Raw genomic sequence first — 24518 nt, 5'->3', positions numbered from 1 at the left:
AGGATTTAAGAAATATTTCCTAGGCAAAATACAAAGTGTTTTATGGATGCCCTAACAGGCTTACATGCCAAAGTAGCCTACGTTGTAGTAACAGAGCTATGGTGCATAAGAACAAGTAATTGTGCGACTATCAACTACAGCTGAAAGTATTAATGCTCACATCTTGGTCTCTCATTGAGAAATAAAATAAGGACTGCAATCCTAAATGTCAAAATTTGAAAACCAATATCCACCAGTAAATATTCTGGACCGATAAAACAATAAAGCCAATTTTAAATAATCACATAAAAATGGATTGAAATAAATTATTTGCTTAACTTATTTTTACTGCTGCTTATGTGCCTGACTGCCCATCACAGATTTTTATCAAAACTTCCCTCAGACTTGCTATACCTTTTAATTTCTGTCTCTCTAAATTTATACTTTGTGGCCACTTTATCTGGGAAAAGAACTGGAACATGGTGTGGTCTTCCTGCTGTTGCAGCCTACCCACTTCCATGTGTTGTGCATTCAGAGATGCTCATTGCGGTGCGTGGTTATTTTAATGAATGTCACCTTCCTGTCAACTAGAACCAGTCTGGTCAGAATAATGAATGTCACCTTCCTGTCAACTAGAACCAGTCTGGTCATTCTCCTCTGACCTCTCTCATTAACAAGGTATTTCCACCCACAGAACTGCCACTCACTGGATGTTTTTTTGTTTTTCCACACCATTCTCTGTAAACACTACAGAGCATAGGTTCCCAACCTGGGGTCCACAGACCCCTTGCTTAATGGTATTGGTCCATGGCATTAAAAAGGTTGAGAACCCCTGCTATAGCGACTGCACAAGATCAGCAGTATCCGAGATACTCAAACCACCTGCCTGACACCAATTATCATACCACAGCCAAGATCACTTTCAGTAGATCACATTTCTTCCCCATCCATCCTGATGTTTGGTCTGAACAACAACTGGACCTCTTGACCATGTCTGCATGCTTTTATGCATTGAGTTGCTGCCACATGATTGGCAGATTGGATATTTGCATTAATAAGCAGGTCTACCTAATAAAGTGGCCAATTAATGTGTTTCTTCATTAAAGTATTCAAAGCCATTTGCCTCAACCAGTTTCTATGGTACTGTGCCTCACATTTTAAAAACACTAGATAAAATAAAAATGGTATTTCTCTCTGGATTTAGTAAGGTCTATCTTGCAATTGCAGTTCACTGTTTTGGATTCTCCCCGAGATGAAATCATTCCACAGCTACCTGTCCAACCCATTACTATATTTGATCTGTTACATCATTCTAAGTTTTAACCTTACCTACCCCCACACTGGAAACATACCAATTTGTTCAATCATTCACTCTCCTATTTCCTGTAAATCATCCTAGCAAATGTTATTCTGTATTTTCTCCAGTCCTATGGTCTTTTTACATTATATAGATCTGATACGTGTACATTTCTCTGCAGCCTGACTATAATACCACGCAAACTGAAAACTGCATCACTGCTTTCGAATTCTATACCGTACCAAAAAGTACCTTGTCAGAATTTATAATATTCATCTGCAAAGCTGTTTTTAATAATTGGCTTAACTACTTCCTTTGACCCCACTGTTCCTCCACCAGTATTATTTTAATTTCTCAAGCTATAGGTAATGCCTCCATTTTTCTTACCAGTGTGCAACATTTGGTATTTATTTGTGTTCGTTAATTTCCCAGTTAACTGCCCAATCTGCAAGTTTCTGATGCCTTGGACAACAGTACATTTGTGCTCACCATTAACAATGGATTAATCGTTTGGTAACATCTGTAAATTTTGGTACACAGCTTCTTGTTTCAAAGTCCAAATTATTTACATAAATTATAGCAGTTGCCCAAGCACTGATACTCATGGAAAGCTAAGCCACCAGTCCTCTAACCATGTCCTGTTTTGTCATGAGCATACAGTACAGTACTTTATTATCTATCTTTTGAAATTATCTATACTGTGAACAATGATATCAAGGTAAAATTAACCATCAGTAAGCTAATTCTGTATCTCATGAACAAAGATAGTGCAGATAACATAAGTTCTTTTCCCTAGCTGTTTAGGAAAAAGTGTTAAAGTTTCTTTTTTGCTTCTTAACTCTTACTAATCTCACCACCTTGAATGATTTCCTGATAACTTACAGAAGCTGAAACAATAGTTCTTATTACTAACTGAATACACTTAACTGTATTTTAATTGAACAATATAATGAGCAAAGACAACACAGCCTTCACACAACATGCTGGTTGTCATCTGTGAGCAGCTCAGTACTCAATTAATAATTAATATTACCATAATCTAAACCTAAATTAGTTTCTCTCTGGATGCTTTATTTTCAGTAGAGTACATATCATTTCAATTGCACTATAGGTAGAGAACAAAGTTTTAAAACACAACACTGAAAGTTGGAGTCTCAAATCCAAATTAAGTTTGGGTCTTTACCTGGTTTCTGTTGGTTACTGACCAATTTTAAAATTGTGAGAAGAATCTAAAAGTCCTTTCTTGTAACCTTACGTTGAAATTAAAAAGCTAAATATTCATTTAGATCATTGCAAAAAGGCTTACCTTGGAATATGCAAGTTTTGTAAAAGCCCGTTTAGCCTCTGTTGGCTCTAGGAATTCCATAATAGCAGTTACTCCGGCTGGCGGAAGCAAAATCCGCCCAAGGTCCCCATAGACCTTAAATAGATTCTCCAATTCATGTACTCGGGTGCCTGCAGGAATATTCTTTACAAGGATAATTGTTTTACTTCTTGGTCCAGAAGCCTACAAATGTATGAATGAAAACTTGTGTAAATATCATACCCCAAAAAATACTGCTTACGTCTTCAATAAAAATATGAAAAATAAAAACACAAAATGCAGAAAGAATTAATTCCATAATCTTTCATCAGGACTTGAAATGTAAGAAAATAAGTTGTGCTTTAAGCTGCATGGGGAGAGAACCAAACCAGCAGAAATAAACTGCTGGAAGAACTCAGCAGAATTAGCCGCATCTGCTAAATTAAAGGGAATTCAATGTATCAGGTCAAGATGCTACAGCAGGACTTCCAAGACTCCTTTGGCTCCTCAAATGCTGCCTGACCCACTGAATTCTTCCAGTAGTTTATTTTCTGCTCTGAAATCCAGCATTTGCAGCCTTTTTTGTCCTCTAATGTCTGTGATTTGATGGAAACAAAGAAAATCGAGATGACACAAAGGTTAATCAAAGAATTGCTGGAAATCTGAAATAAAAACATAAAATGCTGGAAACACTTAGCAGGTCAGTAAGCATCTATAGAAACAGAGACAGTGAAGGTTTTCAGGCCTGAGCCCTTTCAACATCCGATTCTAAATGCATTTATTAAATTTAATCTGAAAGATTTCACTTCTGGTTTCTCCAACCGGTGAAATTCTTTTTGTGATGTGCAACACATATCCTACACTCATCACTTGTCAAATTGACAGGCACGGATTGGAATCTTAGTTTAAAATAGAAATTTTAGTAAAGTACACATGGAAATGTTATAATGTCAACAATCCAAAATATTCTCTTTAAACTTTCTTTAATTTAATTCCTTACGAAAGTAAAGCACCAGAGAATTTTGAAGACAGACTGGATGAAATAGTGACACTGGATAAGCTGAACTACTGACATGGTTAAAAGTGCATCTCGGGTATTAAAGTACATCATTCACTTTTTGAAAAAGCGAAAAAAAAAATAGAATTTATATATTTTCCCTCTCTGAAACAATTAAAATTGATGAATTCACATGTTTGGGTTTATGACCAATGGTCTGAATAATTCTCATTTATCTTCACTAAAGATAATGAAGCACATGGAAGATGAGAAATGCAAACTTGCAGTGTATCACATGGAACTCTATGCCTGACCCATTCTTAATACTAGTGACAAGTTTTTTTTGATGAAGTTGTCACTTTACATTGACATTTTACAGACTTACAATGAATACTCTTATGACATCAGAATGCAATTATTTAAGCATCATTTTATTATCTCTTTGCCAGAGATTCAAAACCTAACCTTTCTTACTCCACGTATCTTCCTCTGATTCAAATATCTACCTACAATTACCTTCAACTGAGGCAAAAATATCAGTATTGAACACTCCTCTGACAAAGAATTCCTTAGCAAATTGCCAGATAAGCAATTTCTCTTTACCTCTTCTCCAACCTGCTAATTCCTACTTATCTAATTAAAATCTGACATTAAAAATATTAAATTTCATTATTTAGCATTAGTTCTGGAGTAGTCTCAAGTTTTTCATTCCTAAGTTTATCCTGGTGAATATACACTATAAACTCACAAAAGAGATTGCTATGACTGCCATCTAAAACAAATTCCTCTATCAGATAAACTGTTGCTTTGTTTAGTCCATTCCTGTCACACAAAAGCTCTTACTTATTTTTTATTTTTATTTTATCTACACAGAGTGGAGTAAGGCCTTCATGCCCTTCAAGACAAGCCACCTCAGCAACCCCCCAACAAACCTGATTTACCCCAATTGTTATGTTTTGTAGCTCCAAACCATAAAAGTCATTTGAAAGGAAAACAAGAGACCCAGGAATACGAGTCTAAATTCATCCTTTACTTTAAGTAGTTGGTAGCATCAGAACAACTGCAATTCACATATTTTTACATTTAACCAGAACAATTTATATAAACAAAGAATGCTTAATCAAACAATATATTTACAAGATTGCTCGAATATTATTGAAATGTTAAATACACAATATTTACCTAATTACGGGATAATTTACAATGATCAAATACCCTACCCAGTATGTCTTTGGACTGTGGGAGGAAGCCACAGCACCCGAGGAAAACCCATGAATCCCCAGGGAGGATAAACACAGACTCCTTAAAGAACGGCGCCAGAACTGAACTCGAATTCCAGAACACCGCGAGCTGTAATAGTATCACACTAACCACAACACTTACCATGGCACCCTCTTGCACTCTGCATGAAACCTTATGAAATCTATAATGTTAATACCTGCAAAGGTTGCAAGTAATCTAAAGTATAAATGCATTCTTCTTCCCAATAGTTATTTTCTTTAGGAAAGCTCAATTTCACATTAAGAAATGATAATGAAACAAAATTACACCAATGACTTGAAACAATTTGTATTAAATGTTCGGACAAGGTAAGAAATACAAAAAAAATCTTACCTAAGGGTTAACTTAATCTTGAGATTTACAATCACATCTTATTGATAGTCGTATTGACTATCCATTTTCAATGAAATAGAAATAAATTATATTGACAACCAAAGAATGGCTTAAAATTTCTGTACTCTTGTTCAGCAACCATGTTTGATGAAAAACATGTTTGGGCTGCTGGACAACAAAAGATTAATTACTGCATGCTTTGTCAACAGTGCAAAAAGTATGTTATTGTTTCTGTTTAATCCATTAATCAAACAAAATTATTAACAGCGTCTGAAGTGTCAGCAGCAATTTTATTCTCTTACCTGACTGAACGAATCCAAACTAACTCCATTATCAACTAAGAATTGTCTGGTCTCTTGTACAATCTGCGTCTCACCCAGTGCCACACGGACTGCAACACTGTCTTTTCCTTCCTTTAAAAAAAGCAAAGCAGTGTAAATTACCAAAATGCAAGAGAAAAGCATCAGCAGATCAATTTGCCCCAAGCCATCTCTGCCAGTCAAGCTGATCTGTCAATTTCCTCAATGTAACATACTGACTTGCCCCTCCATAACCTTCAATCCTTTATAATCAAAACTATCTCAGTCTAAAATATATTCAATGAGTCTGCCAACTCAACTCACGGGACAGAAAACTGGAAAGATACATGATCCTCAGAAGGAAATCCTCCTCATCTCCATTTCCAGCACTTGTGTAATTAGAGTTAATTTTTCAAGTTGATGACCCTTTAACAGATCGAAGGTTACTGAAATTAAATAGCAGCCGCTTTTCTCCACAGACACCATCTAACTTCTAGCGTTTTTTGTTTTTATTTCAAGTTCTAAGAATCTGCAGTGTTTTTCCATTTAAAAGGCAGATGCTTATTCTGAAACTGTATTCATCTCATCATGAGGATACCTCAGAATCTTGTACTTTTGACAAGATCACTTTTCATTTTTCTAAAATGATTACAACTTCAACCTGCACAACCTTCCCTCATAAGATAATCAAATGTCGGTAATCAATCCAATGAGTCTTGTATAAACTGTTTCCAGTGCAGGTACATCCCTCCTTAGACAAGTGTCCCAAAACATCGTACTCCAGGCACACCAAAACTATGCTGGAGGAAATAATAAGTTAAACAATAGGTCTAACCCATAATTGTCTAACTAATTATTTTCTCCTCGGGTGAATCCTGGAGCTAAGAATGACTGTCCCTACGCCAGTAAAGTGTGCTCCATAAGTAATGAAGAGGTGGGGCAGATGCTGCCTCAACTAGGGTGGTAGGTGGATTCTTTATCATGTGTGCTACTCCTGCTGCATCTGCTTTCCACCTGCTTCTATTGTAGACCACACCTTTTGTTACACAATGCCACCAAGGTCTCATCCATCCACGTCTGTGGAGAAGACTCAATGGGCCAAATGGTCTGATTCTGCTCCTATATCTTGCGGTTTTATGCACGACTGGGCTATTATATTGCACAACACTTGGGCCTCATGTCCAAAAAAAATTAACTACTAAGCAGCCTTGAACAAAACCAGCACAAACAACACTGCCAATCCCCACCCCTAATCTTGCTCTGCTCTCAAAATAGCCCACAATGTCTAGGACAATTAGAAATTATTGAAATAACTGGATTGTTAATTCTCTTACTGAAACCTAATTCTAATTGAAGAATATTACATTAATCTGTTTACCTGCATAAACCTGCATGGAATATTCTCAATACGAAATTCTCTGATGTTCTAACTCAGAAAATTATTTCAGATTTATTGCACAATACCATTGCTAATCCACTTCCATGATTAAGTATGAACAATGCAGACCATTAGTGTTTCCTTGAAGGATAGTGTTTTTAATAAGTCTGCCTTGGACCTCTAAGTGAATTTGAACTAATTAACAGTAGACAAACTTAGAATAAAATGCAAAAACATGACAAGTACACACAAAATTGGCCAAGGCAACCAAGGAGAAGGGTTAATTCTAACAAAAGACTTGAGGGATCTATGCTAGTAGCTTCTTGCATCAGGATAGTTAGATTTTACTCATGTCACTATCAATAATCATACCAGAAATCCTAGTAATAAACAAAGCCAAGAAAAAATTGGGTATGTAATCAGAATTAAAAAGTTGAAGTTTAAGGAAGTAATGGCAATAGATGATGGACCTCACGTGGTCTGTACATACCAGCTGTATAGTGAAAAAGGCACAACGGTACCTCATTCACCTCAGATGGTTGAAGAAGTTTGGTATGGGCCCCCAAATCCTAAGGATTTTCTACAGGGGCACAATTGAGAGCATCCCGACTGGCTGCATCACTGCCTGGTATGGGAACTGTACCTCCCTTAATCGCAGAATTCCGCAGAGTGGTGTGGACAGCCCAGCACATCTGTAGTTGTGAACTTCCCGTGATTCAGGACATTTACAAAAACAGGTGTGTAAAAAGGGCCCATAGGATCATTGGAGACCCGAGTCACCTCAACCACAATCTATTCTAGCTGTTACCATCCAGGAAATGGTACCGCAGTATATAAACCAGGACCAACAGACTCCAGGACAGCTTCTTCCACCAAGCCATCAGACTGATTGACTCACGCTGATTTGAATGTATTCTATGTCACATTGACTGTTCTATTTATTATAAATTAATATGATTGCACACTGCACATTTAGACGGAAACGTAACGTAAAGATTTTTACTCCTCGTGGATGTGAAGGATGTAAGAAATAAAGTCAATTCAATCATCAAACTCAAACCATGTACTTCATGGTGAATTTAAAATCAGACCACAATATGTGCAAGTTAATTGACTGCCAACTTCATTTTTCCTGATTCCCATCACACTCAAGCATAGCCATGCACAGGCTTCTACTTTCTAATACCTTTATAGGAAGAAACAATACAGAACTGCTGTCATTTCTCAAGGATCCCTGCACCTTTAAGTTTGCCAGAGACACAAAATTTAGTTGTATTGGAAGTTGATACTAGTAGGAAATCCCAGAAAAGCAAAGATAAACAAAGGTAGGTAAAACTACCAAATGGGTTTCAAGATAGATTTATTTTGGGATGGGGAAAATAGTAGTAAATATCCACTTTTTTAATGTGGTAAAAAGCTAAGAACAGTGCAAGTCAGAGAGCTACAACAAGGAAACAGGCCCTTCAGCCCACACTGACCATCAAACACCCAATTACACTGATTCAATGTTAAACCCATTTTTTTTTATTTTTCTCACATTCTCATCAATTTCACCCAGATTTTATCACTCCCATACACACCAGGGACTATCTGCAGTGGAGGAAATCTATGTGCCCACAGGAAAAACATGCAAACTCCATGCAGACAGTAACTGAGGTCTGGATTGAACTGGAGTCCTTATTACTGAGGCAGCTAAACCAGTAGCTGTGCCACTGTACTCGCCACTATGCCACATAAATGCAAAGAGATTGATGGTCTTATGGCCATAGGATACAAAAATGTGTCAGATATAAAGATTTCTAACAATGGTCAACGGAATAATTTTTAAAAATAAGTGAATATGAATATAAAAGCGAGACAATTTTCTATTGTTATACTAAAGCCATGATAGAAAGCAGACCAAGTAGTGTAATTTTGTGTAAAGGATATGTATTCACTTAACGGAGTGGATAGGTGTTATAGTTCTCCTAGAGTTAAACTAAGAGGATAGACAGGATATGTTGGGCTTATACATTGTTGAAGCAAATTGTGTAGTAATTTTATTGTCATTTCAGAGGACAGGAATTGTTCCCCAGGATAAAAGGGACATAACCTTAAAACTAGAGTCAAGCTATACACAGTAAGAAAGCAGTTCTACTGTTCCAAAAGAAGACAGAAGTGTGATAGTTCCATAAAAAGAATATAATTAAGGTTACTTCAATTAATATTTTTAAGTCTGAGCTGAGATTGCTCTTAACCAAGGCATTATGGTTTAAGGGTACGAGCAGGTGAATACTGTAAGAATACAAATCAGTCAAATTGTCATTGAGTGGTGAAACAGGCTGCAGCAGAATGATCAATTCTGTTCCTGGGCATTGATGTTTATTGTACATATAATTTATTATTTATATTTTATTAGACAAGTACATTCTGTAGAAATAGCCCCTATGCTATTAGGTCATTTGAAAAACTTCGTTCCGCACTCAACACGAGTCCAATAAATAGCATAAAACTCACTAATGGGAAAAATGATTTCCATTAAACCTTGAGCGGAAAGCTGATATTGAATTCCAGCTTTGTGTGCTTGCTTATTGTACTTGGCAGAGTTTTGTTCAGCAACTTTCTATTGAAAGTAGGAGATCCTATTTTTGCTTTGATGTTGCTGCATAGTTTGCAAACCAATTTATCTAATTTTTGTAACAAACATTAAAATGGTCCAAAGTAAAACATGCGCACTTTATGAATTTTTAATGTTCAAAATATTTTGGGATGCCAAGAGTACACAATTTAAGATTAAACAAAAGGACTAACACAGAATTCAGTCAAAATCATTTTTAGTTATATCAGAAACGAAGGATCAGCTTGTGCTTTGACCTTGATATACAGGTGTCACCCGCTTTTCGAACGTTCGCTTTACGAAACCTCACTGTTACGAAAGACCTACATTAGTTACCTGTTTTCGCTAACAGAAGGTGTTTTCACCAATACGAAAAAAGGCAGCCAAGCTCCTCCCCCGGAACTGCATTCTAGCAGGCATTGCTTAAACACGTGCCTGTGAGCAGCCATTAGCAAGATGAGTTCTAAGGTATCGGAAAAGCCTAAAAGAGCTCGTAAGGGTGTTACACTTAGCGTAAAACTAGACATAATTAAGCGTTTCGATCATGGTGAACGAAGTAACGACAAAGTGAGTTTGGCTTGTGAAAGTTGACAAAGATGATGTTGAAGAGGTTTTGGCATCCCATGACCAAGAACTGATAGATGAAGAGCTGATGCAGTTGGAAGTGGAAAGGATAACAACCGAAACCGAATGCAGTAGCGAATGGACCGAAAGTGAAGTCGTTCGGGAACTGAACATGAAGCAACTGCATGAGATTTTCGCTGCAATCGACAACAATGATTGCAGAAAAGTATGACTTTAATTTTGAAAGGGTATGTAGGTTTAGGGCATACTTGCACGATGGTTTGAGTGCTTACAAAGAACTGTATGAGAGAAAAATGCAGGAGGCTAAGCAGTCAAGCATACTGTCATTTTTCAAGCCTTCCACATCAGCCACAGCAGACGATGAATCTCGCCCTTCGACATCGAGGCAGGCAGACATAGAAGAAGATGACCTGGCTGCCCTGATGGAAACAGACCACCATGAGATGACACCCCAGTGTTCCACCACCCCAACCCCTGGGCCGCGGACCGATACACTGCCGCGGAGAATGCAGCGGTAGCCAGGACACACCCAGCACATCTTTAAGAAAAAAGCCGATCACCTCCGATCTGTGCCAACATTTACGTGCCGGGCAGCACCTAATTAATCAGCTTGCTTACTTCGGCTTTTTTCTTAAAGATGTGCTGGGTGCCTCCCGGCTACCGCTATATTCTTCGCGGATCGCTATCAGTCCGCGGCCTGGAGGTTGGGGACCACTGCACCACCCCAACCTCTGACGACTCAGCCTAACACACCATCATCAGTGTGCTCGGCGCTGTCTTCACGATTCCGGTAAGTGATACTACACTGTACATACATTATTTCTACTTTATATAGGCTGTGTATTTTTATGTGTTATTTGGTATGATTTGGCAGCTTCATAGCTTAAAGGTTACTGGAGAGAGTGTTTCTGCCAAGAGCACTTGCGTGAGATTTTCGCTACGGAGAACAGTGCGGCAATGATTGTAGAAAAGTATTTCTACTTTATATAGGCTGTGTATTTATCATATCATTCTTGCTTTTACTATATGTTACTGTTATTTTAGGTTTTAGGTGTTATTTGGCATGATTTGGTAAGTTATTTTTTGGGTCTGCGAACGCTCACAAATTTTTCCCATATAAATAAATGGTAATTGCTTCTCCACTTTACGACATTCCGGCTTACGAACCGTTTCATAGGAACGCTCTACCTTTGGATAGCGGGGGAAACCTGTACAACAATAATTCTACAAGTTATGTGATAGATCTTTTTCCTCAGAAAACACTGGCCCAGATATTCCATGCTTTGCCAGCAGTTCCATGGCCCACAGTACAGAGCCTTTTTGCTTGGTTGTCTATGAAAGCAAAGTCAATGTTTCAGATTTGGCCAAGGCAAATTCAGAAGAATAGGGAGCAGAAGCACTAAGCAATTAACAATTCCAGAGCAGACCACTGACCACTGTTTAGTACAGTAAGTCTCAGATTTGTTTCCATTGCCTTCTTGAGTAATTCCCCCCCATCATCTCCAGTTGTTTACTATATATATATATATATATATATATATATATTGTGTGCAGTTTTGGTCCCCTAATCTGAGGAAAGACATCTTTGCCATAGAGGGAGTACAAAGAAGGTTCACCAGATTGATTCCTGGGATGGCAGGTCTTTCATATGAAGAAAGACTGGATGAACTGGGCTTGTACTCGTTGGAATTTAGAAGATTAAGGGGGGATCTGATTAAAACGTATAAGATCCTAAAGGGATTGGACAGGCTAGATGCGGGAAGATTGTTCCCGATGTTGGGGAGGTCCAGAACGAGGGGTCACAGTTTGAGGATAGAGGGGAAGCCTTTTAGGACCGAGATTAGGAAAAACTTCTTCACACAGAGAGTGGTGAATCTGTGGAATTCTCTGCCACAGCAAACTGTTGAGGCCAGTTCATTAGCTATGTTTAAAAGGAAGTTAGATATGGCCCTTGTGGCTACAGGGGTCAGGGGGTATGGAGGGAAGGCTGGGTTCTGAGTTGGATGATCAGCCATGATCATAATAAATGGCGGTGCAGGCTCGAAGGGCCGAATGGCCTACTCCTGCACCTATTTTCTATGTTTCTATATTAATGACTTGGATGAGGGAATTAAATGCAGCATCTCCAAGTTTGCGGATGACACGAAGCTGGGTGGCAGTGTTAGCAGTGAGGAGGATGCTAAGAGGATGCAGGGTGACTTGGATAGGTTGGGTGAGTGGGCAAATTCATGGCAGATGCAATTTAATATGGATAAATGTGAAGTAATCCACTTTGGTGGCAAAAATAGGAAAACAGATTATTATCTGAATGGTGGCCGATTAGGACAAGCTAGATGCAGGAAGATTGTTCCCGATGTTGGGGGAAGTCCAGAACAAAGGGCCACCGTTTGAGGATAGAGGGGAAGCTTTTTAGGACCGAGATTAGGAAAAACTTCTTCACACAGAGAGTGGTGAATCTGTGGAATTCTCTGCCACAGGAAACTGTTGAGGCCAGTTCATTGGCTATATTTAAGAGGGAGTTAGATATGGCCCTTGTGGCTACGGGGGTCAGGGGGTATGGAGGGAAGGCTGGGGCGGGGTTCTGAGTTGGATGATCAGCCATGATCATAATAAATGGCGGTGCAGGCTCGAAGGGCCGAATGGCCTACTCCTGCACCTATTTTCTATGTTTCTATCTCAGTACCCAAGAAAAACAAGAAAACGTGTCTAAATGACTACTGCACAATAGCTCTGACACCTACTAACATGAAGTGCTTTGAGAGGCATTAACTCCAGCCTTCCAAAAAACCTCAACCAACTGCAATCACTTAGTACAGAAACTATAGGACCATCTCCCTGGCCCCATGCTCATCTTTGGAGTCTCTGGACAGTAAAGACACCTACTCAGACTATCGCTTATTGACTACAGCTCTACTTCAGTACTACAATTTCAAGCGAACATTAAACACCGGACCCTGGGAGTCAATGCCTTTCTGTGTAACTGGATCTTCACCTTCCTGACCAACAGACACAATCAGTAATGGTCAGCAGTAATGCTTCCACTGCAATTATTCTAAACACTGGTGCTCCACACATCCTCAGCTCCCTACTTTACTCCTTGTAAACTCATGACTACGTGCAGGTTCTGCTGAGCTTCATCTACAAGTCTGGAGACAGCAACACTGTAGTGGGTCGTATGTAATACAGTAATGATTCGGAGTACAGGAAGGATAGAGAGGTTAGTGACATGGTGTCGTGACAACTGTTTTCAGCAAGACGATGCCAGTGACCGATGGCGACATCCTGCAGACGGCTCACGTGACTACTAGATATTCTTCTTCTGAACTGCAATCAATTGCAGCCTATGATTTCCCTTTTAAGGATGGATCTTTGAGTTTACTAAATGACCTGGTGCTTCCGCGACCCCCTGGGGTATTCGGCATGGATGAGTGTAAAGTGCAGATATGACCATCACTGGGGATGTACACATCGTCGATTCGTAACGACAGAATACGAACCTATGGTCAGCTCCATTACTCTCTGCCGATTAAAGAGTTGAGCAAAATTAAAATCGTCGACAAGAGTGGAAAATGAACAGGTGCTCAGTGCTGTCTGCCTGTGTTTAACTGGTCTCTTATCACCACAGCCTACAGGTGGAAGGTGCAGGAATCTTGGGTCCCACGTCACCAGATGCAGGAGCAACTGCTACCCTGCAAACATCAGGCTTTACTTGCCTCAGAGCTGAACTCCCCCCACCTCTGTGGACTCAGTTTCTGCAGTTTTATGTTCCTTGTATGTTTGCTTAGCTCCTTTCTACTATTTGCACGATTTGATCAATGCGTTTCAGAGCTGAAATGACTCTGCAGCTGTGGCCTGCAGCCATCGGCTCTGCGCTGAACTGATTCCTTACCCATAGCCTGCAGCCATCAGGTTTCTGGACTGGCTTCGTGACTGCTGACTCACTTACAGGAACTCTGCGGTTAATGTTATTTGTTTACTTTTTATTGTGCACAATTTTTTCTTTTTTCCGCCACACAATGGGTGTTTGATGGACTTGTCAATATTAAAACAGAAACCTCATCAATTAGTCCTGCTGTTCTTTTCATAGAATGGTCCCAAAGATAAATAAATAAATCACTCCCTACTAAAACAGAATGCTTATTTTGCTATGAATGATCCATAATAGAACAAAAACAGAAATACTTTCATATTTTTCCATCATATAATATTTTTCAAGAATATGTATTTTTAAATTTAAGGTCAAAGCATTAATTGGCTTAATACAACTCAAGTTAAAACTACTTAGCCTCTTCAAATAAAATCACTTACGTCATCCAGCACTTGGCTTTTGGTGGCATTATATTTTGCCGCTATTGCATCAGCAACAGCATTACTTCCAATAAATAAAGTATTCCAGTTGTGTGAGCTGAAATTAAAAAGAACAAGTTCATATCCAATCTAAAATCTAATATATTCAAACTTTAAAAAAAACAAATGAACCCTTGTCTCTGAAATCATGAATTTAAGAATGGAACTGGAAACATCTCCGCTTCCAAACTTATTAATGGAAGGAAGGTTAATACTGAGGAGGCTGACAATACTTAGGCCTAAAACATGGCTGGAAGGGACATTACCAACTGGGGGCATGAGGGAAGGAAACACCTTTAATGCCCACTGACTTCAGCTTCATCATACTTTTTGGAAGCCACCCTCAGTTACATGCTGTTCTTCAAAACATTTCAAATCAATTCTGTGGTTCATATTTAAACCAAGGCTGTAAGGAAATCCAGAGTAAGAAACCCTGGCAAAACCCAAACTGAGCAAAAGGATAGTAAATTCCACTTGAGAGCACTGCAATGATATTAGTCTACTATTTTGAGAGTAGAATAACTGTGCAGTATTAAATAGATTAGTTTGCCCTGTTTTGTGGTTAAGCTATACCCAAGAAATTTCCCACATTGTCAGTTAGGTGCCAGTGTCCTAACTTCCCTGGAACAACCTGGCCAGCTGCATCTGGCTCCAGCTGTTTCAATATTATGTGAACTGAATTGCTGACTGCACTTGTGAGGAGAACACTAGAATGCCCAGATGGATCATAACGTAGCAACACTGCATATCGTTGCAGTCAGGCAGGTGTTGGGATCTCAGCAGATGTGCAAAATGGACTGGTTTTACATCACTAATATTTGTAAGTTGCCTTTTGATCAAGTGTATTACATTTGTAATACCAAGACAATTCATGTTTATTTTATGTCCTTTGTTACTCACACACATTCCTCTATTTTCAACCTTGAAATGGTCTCTACAATTACAAGAGGTGCACAACAAAGTTGTTGGTGAACACAGCAGGCCAGACAGCATCTCTAAAAAGAGGTACAGTTGACGTTTCGGGCCGAAACCCTTCGTCAGGACTAACTGAAAGAAGAGCTAGTAAGAGATTTGAAAGTGGGAGAGGGAGGGGGAGATCCAAAATGATAGGAGAAGACAGGAGGGAGAGGGATGGAGCCAAGAGCTGGACAGTTGATTGGCAAAAGGGATATGAGAGGATCATGGGACAGGAGGCCCAGGGAGAAAGAAAAGGGGGGGGGGGAACCTAGAGGATGGGCAAGGGGTATAGTGAGACGGACAGAGGGAGAAAAAGGAGAGAGAGAAAAAGAAAAAGAATGTGTGTACATAAATAAATAACGGATGGGGTACGAGGGGGAGGTGGGGCATTAGCGGAAGTTTGAGAAATCAATGTTCATGCCATCAGGTTGGAGGCTACCCAGACGGAATATAAGGTGTTGTTCCTCCAACCTGAGTGTGGCTTCATCTTTACAGTAGAGGAGGCCGTGGATAGACATATCAGAATGGGAATAGGACGTGGCCACCTTTTTTTATGCCAATAAGCAAACAGTTCCTGGATCCCAGGTTGGGAACCCCTGAATTAGAAGTTGTAAACTTAATTTCAGTGCACTGATAGCCAACCTGTTACTCTTGGTCTTTTCTTGAGCTGCTTTATTTCTTTTGAATGCAGAGGAACCCAAGGTAGTTTCATCATTTTCATCTTTCTCCTCTCTTACTGTTGATGGCAAAATATGCATCATTCTGCCCTGTAAAAAATAGAGTCACTTTTCCAGCCACTTCTATTTTGATTTCCTTAACAAGTTCTGTGAAGGATCATTTCTGACATATTTAGACACAGATATGCTTTAAAAATAATACATTTAAGACCTTAGTAAATGCAGACTGTACAGTGACACACTGAAATACCGAATTACTAATACCAATCTTAACTAGTACCACAGCCATTTTTGTTTAAACATCCAATGTCAGTTTAAGATCCAAGACAATTTTATACAAGCTCTGCACATATCCAAATTAAGGGACCAATTGAGGAAATTCCCTTCTAATACAAGTGCAATTTCTGCTCAGTAAGACCAAGAGCAATTTTAGAAAAGATTTAACAGTAGTTTACATAATGCAATCCATGGTGAATTTTGCTGTGCTATGCCTAACTCTTTATATCAGTAGAATAATTAAGCTGAAGTGAATGTATTTTGCCAAAGAGCACATGTAGCAAACTAACCTGCTCATTTAATAAACCTCTACAGAGCCCGATTGTGAACTACATGATCTAAGCCATGACTTAATCTGGTGGTTCGGGGAATATGAGCATGCACATTGGTTCTTTTAACAAACCATCTTTATCTACCTCAAAGAAATATAAAAACTACTGGAAAATCTTGACAAGTAGAGTTCCTCCAAATTAAAACACTAAGTAACAGCTTATGGAAACTTCAAGTCATTGATCAAGACCAGAGTATAATAGAAACATATCACCAGATGCCAAGTATCTTTCAAACTCAATACTAACCAACAAATTAATATTTTCCTGCCTAAAAGGTGGAAGATCAGTGCAGTATTGTTTCTGACAGGTTGCCTTGTATGGATTTCTCAACAGTTTGATTTGGATATGTCAAAAGAGTTCATATATAGCTCAGTCATAGAAACAGGCTCTTCAGCCCACCAAGTACAGGATAATTTACTCTAATCCCACGTTAATACTTCCTTTTATTCTCCCAGCATTTTCAATAACCCCCATCCAGATTTTGCCTTTCACCTACATTCCAGGAGCATTGTAGTGACAAATTAACCCATCAATCTGTACCTTTCATGAAGAATATGCAAACTTCACACAGGTAACATAGAAATGAAGCAGGGTTCTGGTGCCGTGAAGCAGCTGCTCAGCTAGCTACACAACTGTACCAACTGTCTGCTGATAAATATAAACAAAAAAATTCTTAACTGGTATCTTGAATTGCAAAAATCTTGGCATAACTACAGAGAATGTAGTTCTCTGTATTAAGAATGGAAATGGTGTCCAAGTTTGAAAATGTACTTTGCTTCTTAACACATAAATGATCAACTTTATCTTGAGTGCCAAATGTCTCTTGGTTAATGAGGAAAATATTACAATATTGTACAAACACATGTTCATCAAGACACATTAGAAATGACAAAACAAATTGAGGTTATTTAGGGAAATAACTCTGGAGAAACATTATTAAGTAATGCACAAATAAGATTTTAAAGTTGCCAAACTTCACATTTCATGGCAGTATCGATACCTAAAATAATTGCCTACCTTTAGTCTTTTCAAATATTTAACTTTCCATTTTTATTTTATAATTATGTTTACAATTTTTTAAATGGATATTTTAGTTACAATTCACTGAGGTGCAATTCTACATGCAGTTGGTCTCATACACCATCCGAATTTAAAATTTTACTGTAAATCTTTGAAAATCAACAGGGATGCACCAAAACTATAAGGTTCTGAGGGAAATCTTCCTCAAATTTTCTAAATCTCCCATCATTGCAGAGATCATCGAGTAAGTGAGATTTTAGGAAGAAGTGATGGGGAGAAATATGGATAAGGATCAATGCAACAATAATTAACAATAACATATCATTGTCAATGATGGGTAAAGAAAGGGAGTTGGAGCAGATAATTCAGAAGTGGATGGGTATCAGGCAGATGATTTGATGGTGCAGTAACAGGTGGGTGTTTGTGACCAGTAACAAAGGGAAATACAAGGCAACACAAGCTGTTGGAAGTGCTGTTATGGTCTCTCCAAAAGTGGCCCAGATAGGATAAAGGCTTTCAATTAAATAAAGCAGGCCTTGATTATTTGGTTAAGATCTTTTTTTGCTTGTAAATTTCAAATACATAACTCAACACTGAGATCATGGTAGCACACATTAAGTGGTCATACAGTACTGGTATGTTATGTGTAAAAAAAGAGCGAAAAGAAAAATAAAAGATCCAAAGATCTTCCCAAAGCAGCCTTGTGATACAATTCAAGAACCAAAATCCTAAAAATGTCCAGAAACCTCAAAATAGCTTTCCAGGCCCAAAATGATTGCACAAACCTGATCCAGAATATTTTAAATGTTGTTACCCAAAGTTAAAAGCAGGTAAAATTGGAAAATGGGGAATTTTAAAACATGATATGATTATAATATGCTAAATTTTATAATTGAGAGGACTTGATCCACTGTGTAACAAGTAAATTATACTCAAATGAAAACTTAAAAGTTCTACTTAGAAACAAATTTACAAACACTATTTCCCAGCAAACATGTGTTCTTCAAATGTAGTTCAAAGCACCAAATAACACAACGCCATTTCAAAGCCACAGGTGATTGGATCAAAACTAAGTTCAATAAAAGGGCCAGTGTGATCTCCCATACGTTGATCATGTAAAATGTTAAAACGACTTTTCCAGATTTCCCTAAATAACTGCAATTTTGTTATGGCATTTCCTAATGTGGATCGATGAACAGATGTGTTTATACAAGATTGTATTTTTTTTCCTCCTTAACCAAAAAAGGCATTTGGCTCTCAAGATAAAGTTGATCATTTAATAGTTATGAAGAAAAGTACATTTTCAAACTCAAGACGATTTCCATTCTCAAATTATGTTTCTTGTAACTTGTACGCCAACATACATTTAATAGTGATGGGATGAGACAAAAGAAACAATTTTGAAAAGAAAAAAAAATTGTTTGTCACTGGGATATTACTCAATTCTTTATGAAAACACGTAACTAAATTACTCTACATTAAAGTGTACAGCTCAGTTAAATACAACCAGAAACATGTAGAACTACCACAAACATACCTGAAAAATACTACCATCTAACTCAGCAAGCACCCGCACAGCATGCTCTGGTATCATAAAAGTGATGAATGCAAACCCCTTTGGCTTTTTCGTTAGACCATCTATAGGAAAGTGGATCTCCGATAATGGACCTGTTGGGTGTTTAATGACAATGCATTATTTTAAATGGCTACAATTATTTTGATACAACCAGATTTAATTCTGACTTAAGCAGATGTCATATCTGAAATATTATACGTAACATTTCAAGAAAATGTAGATATTAGTGATCAATATGTCATAGTAGCTGTAATGATTGCGTTTTGTGCATTTATGATGACTCCAACATCAAAATCATCATTCATCTTCATACCGGTCAATTATATAATTCACAACATAATTGCAGCAACTATTTTGAGCAATTCAACAAGCTTTACATATTTATTAACTAGCTTAAATGTTCAACTGATTTCATTTGTATAGCCAACATGCTGTTTAGTAAGTGGCAGCTGAAAAACTCAGTATTCCAGTGTTTGCTTTGGAGCATGTTGAAATAATGATGGAGGAACAGAATAACATGCATTTATTTATTGTAGGAACTGGATCTTATTTATCTGACTTTATTCATTTGGATGCTAACATTCTTAATTGAAGATAGAGCTGAAAATTGTGCTATTTGGTCTAGTTTTCAACGTACTGCTGACTTCAATTTACAGTACTGAGCTGAAATGAGTTGGATTTGGCTTATCCCTACAGTGCTTGACTATCTTCACTTGCCTGGGAAGGAGGAAAGGGATCAAGCAAGCTGACCTTTCATATGCAGAAGGCAGCAGCCAAGCAATACAAGGTCTCAATGGCAAGTTGACTACAGACGATGCACTGACAAGGGCTACTGCGGATTGCCTTCAATGGCAAGCAAAGCCAAGAGTGGAAATTTGCCTTGTGTCAAGTTGGCAGATGGCACTGGCAACCAACAGCAAATAGCTCATAAAACAACTAGACACTCTAGTGGATATATTTCTTTTTCTGAACTTCGTCTGGCGCTGTCTGCAGCCTGTAATTTCCCTTTGAAGGATAAACTTTTGAGCCGCCTAAATAATCTGGCCCTTTTGGGATTTCCTGGGGGTTTTTGGTGAACTAGACTCTTGAAAATGCAGGTATAGTCAGGGCATCAATCACTGGGACTGGACGCTACATCGAGGCTCAATAGCAGAAGATAAACCAGTGATCAGCTCCATTACTCCATGCTAAGATTAAAATAGAGCAGAAAACGAAAAGGTGTTCAGAGTTATCTGCTATATGTGACTGGTCTCCCTCTCTTCTCACTGCTACCATCGGGGAAGAGGTGCAGGAGGCTTGGGGACCGTAACACCAGGTTCGGGAGCAGTTGTTGCTCTGCAGCCATCAGACTCCTGGACAGGCTGCACAGCTGTAGACTCACTTTCGGAGACTTTGCAGTTCATGTATACAAAAACACATGGAATTTTTTTTTTTAAAAAGACTACTTGCATGATTTGTTCTCTTTTGCAAATTGCATATGTGAAGGTCTTATGTGTGTTTGTTTTTAGTGAACTCTACTGGGTGCTTGCAAGATGAATCTCAGAGTTGTACACAATATGCATACTTCGATAATAAATTTGAACTTTGTGTCAGAACTTTCAAAACTATGTTTTTGACTTTATTCAGCGATATTAGCACCACTAACATTACAGAAACTGATTTTATATTAATGAAAAATAGTTGACGAAAATAAATCTTAAAAATCTTCCTAATCTCCATACCAGGAATCCCAAAAATGGGGATTTCAATCCTATAACAAGTCTGGCCGATCTAGAAGGTGAAATATGAAGAGTAATTTAAATATGCCACTTTTAGGCAACTGCCTTAGTGTCGTCAGTTCTAAAGACTTGCCCATCCTACTTTGCAGTCCAATTAAAAGCAACGTGCTCAGCACGTTATTGTATGTTGAGAAACGTTCAAGGCTGCACGACCACAACTACTTTTACTGATTTGAATGCAATCCATGCATCACTATCAACCGTTAAAATTCCTTGTGGGATGCTGTTTATAAAGGTATTAGGTTTAAATACCCTTACCCATAACTCTGAAGATAACTTAAATTTGATCAAATTACAATTGCAGTTAGCAAACTACAGCATTATACTTCTACTAACTATGGAACATCCTTCTTCAAAGAGTAGTATCAGTTAAATGCCAATTTAAGATCAGCACCAAAACTTAGAACAGAGTCAGAGGTAATGGCCTAAATTTTGCAGGAAAATCTACATTTAGCTGCGTATTCTTTGTATTTATTAGAGAGTTCAAGATTTCTCACTGTTTATGTGCATAATAATGGCTATTCACCGATGTTTCCTCTATAAGCACAGGAAAAAGTAGTAGTAGAGATTTTCCATCGCTTATAATGAAGGAATACTCTCTAACAGCAGGTGTACAGAACTCTTCTTTTCCATAGACTTCATTGGAAGCAAATGGCTATGAAAAATTAAAGTTCAAATAGTATGTTTTTAGATTTAGTTTATTTAAATGTTTTAAGAGCTCTGAAAAGTTATAGTTATCTTAACATCTTTTTAAAACTTGGAAAGTAAACGTTAAATAGGTTTCAACCATCCAAGCCATTGCCCCACATACCATGCCATCCCAAACCACACTGACAATTTTAAGCTTCCATTCCATGACCACCTTGAATGCAAATCAGGATGCAAGCACAGACCATCCCAAACCCCACCTTCTGTACTCCACTGATGATTTTAAGTCAAGAGATCAAAGGCTTATTTTGGTGTTTTAAAATGCCTAATAAGATATTTAAAAACAGTTGAAATTAATAAGCAAAATATTTTAAATCATTAAATCTGCTGTTAATTACAAAATAACTTTGCAGAGATATGAAAAACAAAAAAATACTTTGCCAAACTTAGCTTTTTAATTAAGGTCAGTGGCCTTATTCAAGTGCTTTTAACTATAACATTGCTTGGATGTAAATTAACACAATTCTGCATAAAACTTTGTAAAAATACTAACAAAATTGGAGCTTGCAATATTTATCACTGATAAGCAGAAAGGTGAAGGAATATTAACTGCATACCATATTTAGAAAAAACTTTTTCCAAGTCATCTTCTGTACAGGTGTATGGTAAGTTTCGGACAAACAATCTTCCTGAATCAGAGACATCCTCTTCCACCTCATCCGCTTTCTTTTGCCTCATCAGCCATTTTTGGTTATCATTTTTCCTTACAGGTTTAGTTTTGACTGCATTATTCACTCTGAAAATTTCAATGTATCTTCTACCTTTAAACAAACAGGAAAACATTTTGGCATCAACAAGTACAGACACCATTCAGGATAGTAAATCTTTGTTTTACGAGGATAGTTATAAGACAAGGACTATTGCTTTATCAAGATCCCTTACCCATGTACTCTTTATTTCTCTTCAATGCCTTTTCAAGATCATCTTCTGACTGGAAATCTACATATATATATCCTGCAAAAGCAAATGTTCCAGAAAACTGAATTTATTTATCAAATATAGAATCACTTTACCCAACATGATGAATATCAACATTTTGTCAAATTCAAAAAACAACTTAAATTTACATAACATTTTCTGTGTAGCAATATGTTCCTAATCCAACTGAAGCAACGAAGTGATGAAAGTTGGTTAAATAGATAGTTTTTAATTAGATTTTTAAAAATATAAAATGGGTTGAGGGGAAGCATACTCTATCAGTGAAAGATAACTGTAGAATTACCTGTCTTCACTATGATACAAATACAGTACTAAAATCAAAGCTTTATTTCATATTAGTGAGAGATACAAAAATGTATACAACTCTTTAAAACAAATACTTTGTCAAGGTAAATGTGAAGAATTGGTAACAGACCTGTAGTGTTGCCAGTTGCGTTTTTAATAATTCGAATGGCTACAGGTTTCAAAGGAACAAAGAACTCCCTCACATGCTTCTGAAGAGAGATCAGAAAATGAAACGAATGCACATTAAAATGATTAAAATTACAGAGAATTAAAAATGTGGGTTTTACCAAAAAAGCCCTTACACGCTGAATTATTTTTTCTAACTCTAAGCCTGCCTTTTTTTTTCCATATTTGTTGTTCCGTCAGAATTTAACATTTTTCATTTCTTTCACAACCGTAACTTCATTCCCATCAATTTTAAAAGTAGTAAATTTAAAAATAATAAACTATTACAGCTCTTTCAGCAACGTTTCCAAAAACCAAGTTAAAATGCAGTACATAATCTGCATCAGTATCTGCTTACTATGCCTTTAAAAAAGCTGAAATCAATTTTCACTACCTACATAAAAGGTAGAATATCCAACTGCAGGTAGAAATTTATTTCCTGTGCCTCTGCCCAATACTGCAAAAGTAAACTCTCAAATGGTAGATCTGTTCACAAAATGGACTGTATAATCGATGCAAAAGAAAGCAAACCTCTTTCACATTAAAGCAGGCACCTCGGAGCTTCAAAGTATAGGGTGTGGTCGCTTCATTTCCAGGAGTTCCTTTCTAAAAATAAGTATACAACAGAGGCTATGTTATGAAACCACAAATTTATTAATGTTTAATTTCATTTTTCATTACATTTTATACTTGTATAAGGAAGTTTTATGATCTAGAATGTTGGAATCAAAAAATATTCATCGCCAAGTCAAAAAGGGTAGCCAAATAATACAAAATTATTTATTTTTCATATGTCATGCACAAAATATTTTTAAAATCTGGATGGTTTTATATTCTGAAATACCAAGGCAAGCAGCTAATCACAAGTCTTCTTTTTCACTTCCAAAAACTATCTAAACATTATGGATTTTATTTTTATTCACAAAATTATTTAAAATCTCTAAAAAGACAACTTGGACAGACCCCAGGTTACAAATTAATGACATAATTGGAAAATAGTGATCACAATAGTGTCCCTGGACAAAGATAAATGAAAGCACCAAGAAATAACAAACACTGAAACATTTTCAAACCTCTAGTTGTTTCTTCTTCTTCCATTCGGGTCCTGATTTCTCAAGTTTTCCACCTTGTTCCTTTTCTTCATTATTTGTGCATAACATATTTCCTTCAGATGATAACTTAATTTCTTCATCACTTTCAGATCCTTCATCAATTTCAGAATTCTCATCTGGTTTCTTAACCACTTTTGATCTTAAATAATCCATGTCCGAAACTGTTTTTGCCAATGCAAGCTTTTCTTCTGTTTTATTTTGTGCACCTAGAAGTTAAAATATTACAAGTAGGCAACTTCTTTCTCAATAATGGCCAACACCACTTAATTACAACGAAAGATTCATATGCATTCAAGAC

General features: G+C 37.4%; 1 protein-coding gene across 1 annotated transcript in view; it reads right to left on the bottom strand.

The window, feature by feature from the left end:
• Positions 1 to 24518, bottom strand: part of rbm19 (RNA binding motif protein 19) — a 271057-nt gene that overhangs the window by 233216 nt on the left and 13323 nt on the right. Inside the window, exons 6-15 of the mRNA XM_063034638.1 lie at positions 24182 to 24426; positions 23640 to 23714; positions 23074 to 23152; positions 22602 to 22673; positions 22277 to 22480; positions 19195 to 19325; positions 15995 to 16119; positions 14357 to 14453; positions 5493 to 5603; positions 2583 to 2783 (exon numbers count right to left, since the gene is read on the bottom strand). Of these exons, the coding sequence (XP_062890708.1) occupies positions 2583 to 2783; positions 5493 to 5603; positions 14357 to 14453; positions 15995 to 16119; positions 19195 to 19325; positions 22277 to 22480; positions 22602 to 22673; positions 23074 to 23152; positions 23640 to 23714; positions 24182 to 24426 (1340 nt within the window). The remainder of the gene's footprint in view (positions 1 to 2582; positions 2784 to 5492; positions 5604 to 14356; positions 14454 to 15994; positions 16120 to 19194; positions 19326 to 22276; positions 22481 to 22601; positions 22674 to 23073; positions 23153 to 23639; positions 23715 to 24181; positions 24427 to 24518) is intronic.

The sequence above is a fragment of the Mobula hypostoma genome, chromosome 27 (genome assembly GCF_963921235.1).
Source record: "Mobula hypostoma chromosome 27, sMobHyp1.1, whole genome shotgun sequence".
Taxonomy (NCBI): domain Eukaryota; kingdom Metazoa; phylum Chordata; class Chondrichthyes; order Myliobatiformes; family Myliobatidae; genus Mobula; species Mobula hypostoma.
Note: the sequence above shows the minus strand (reverse complement) of the source record. Positions and strands in the feature narration are given on the sequence as shown.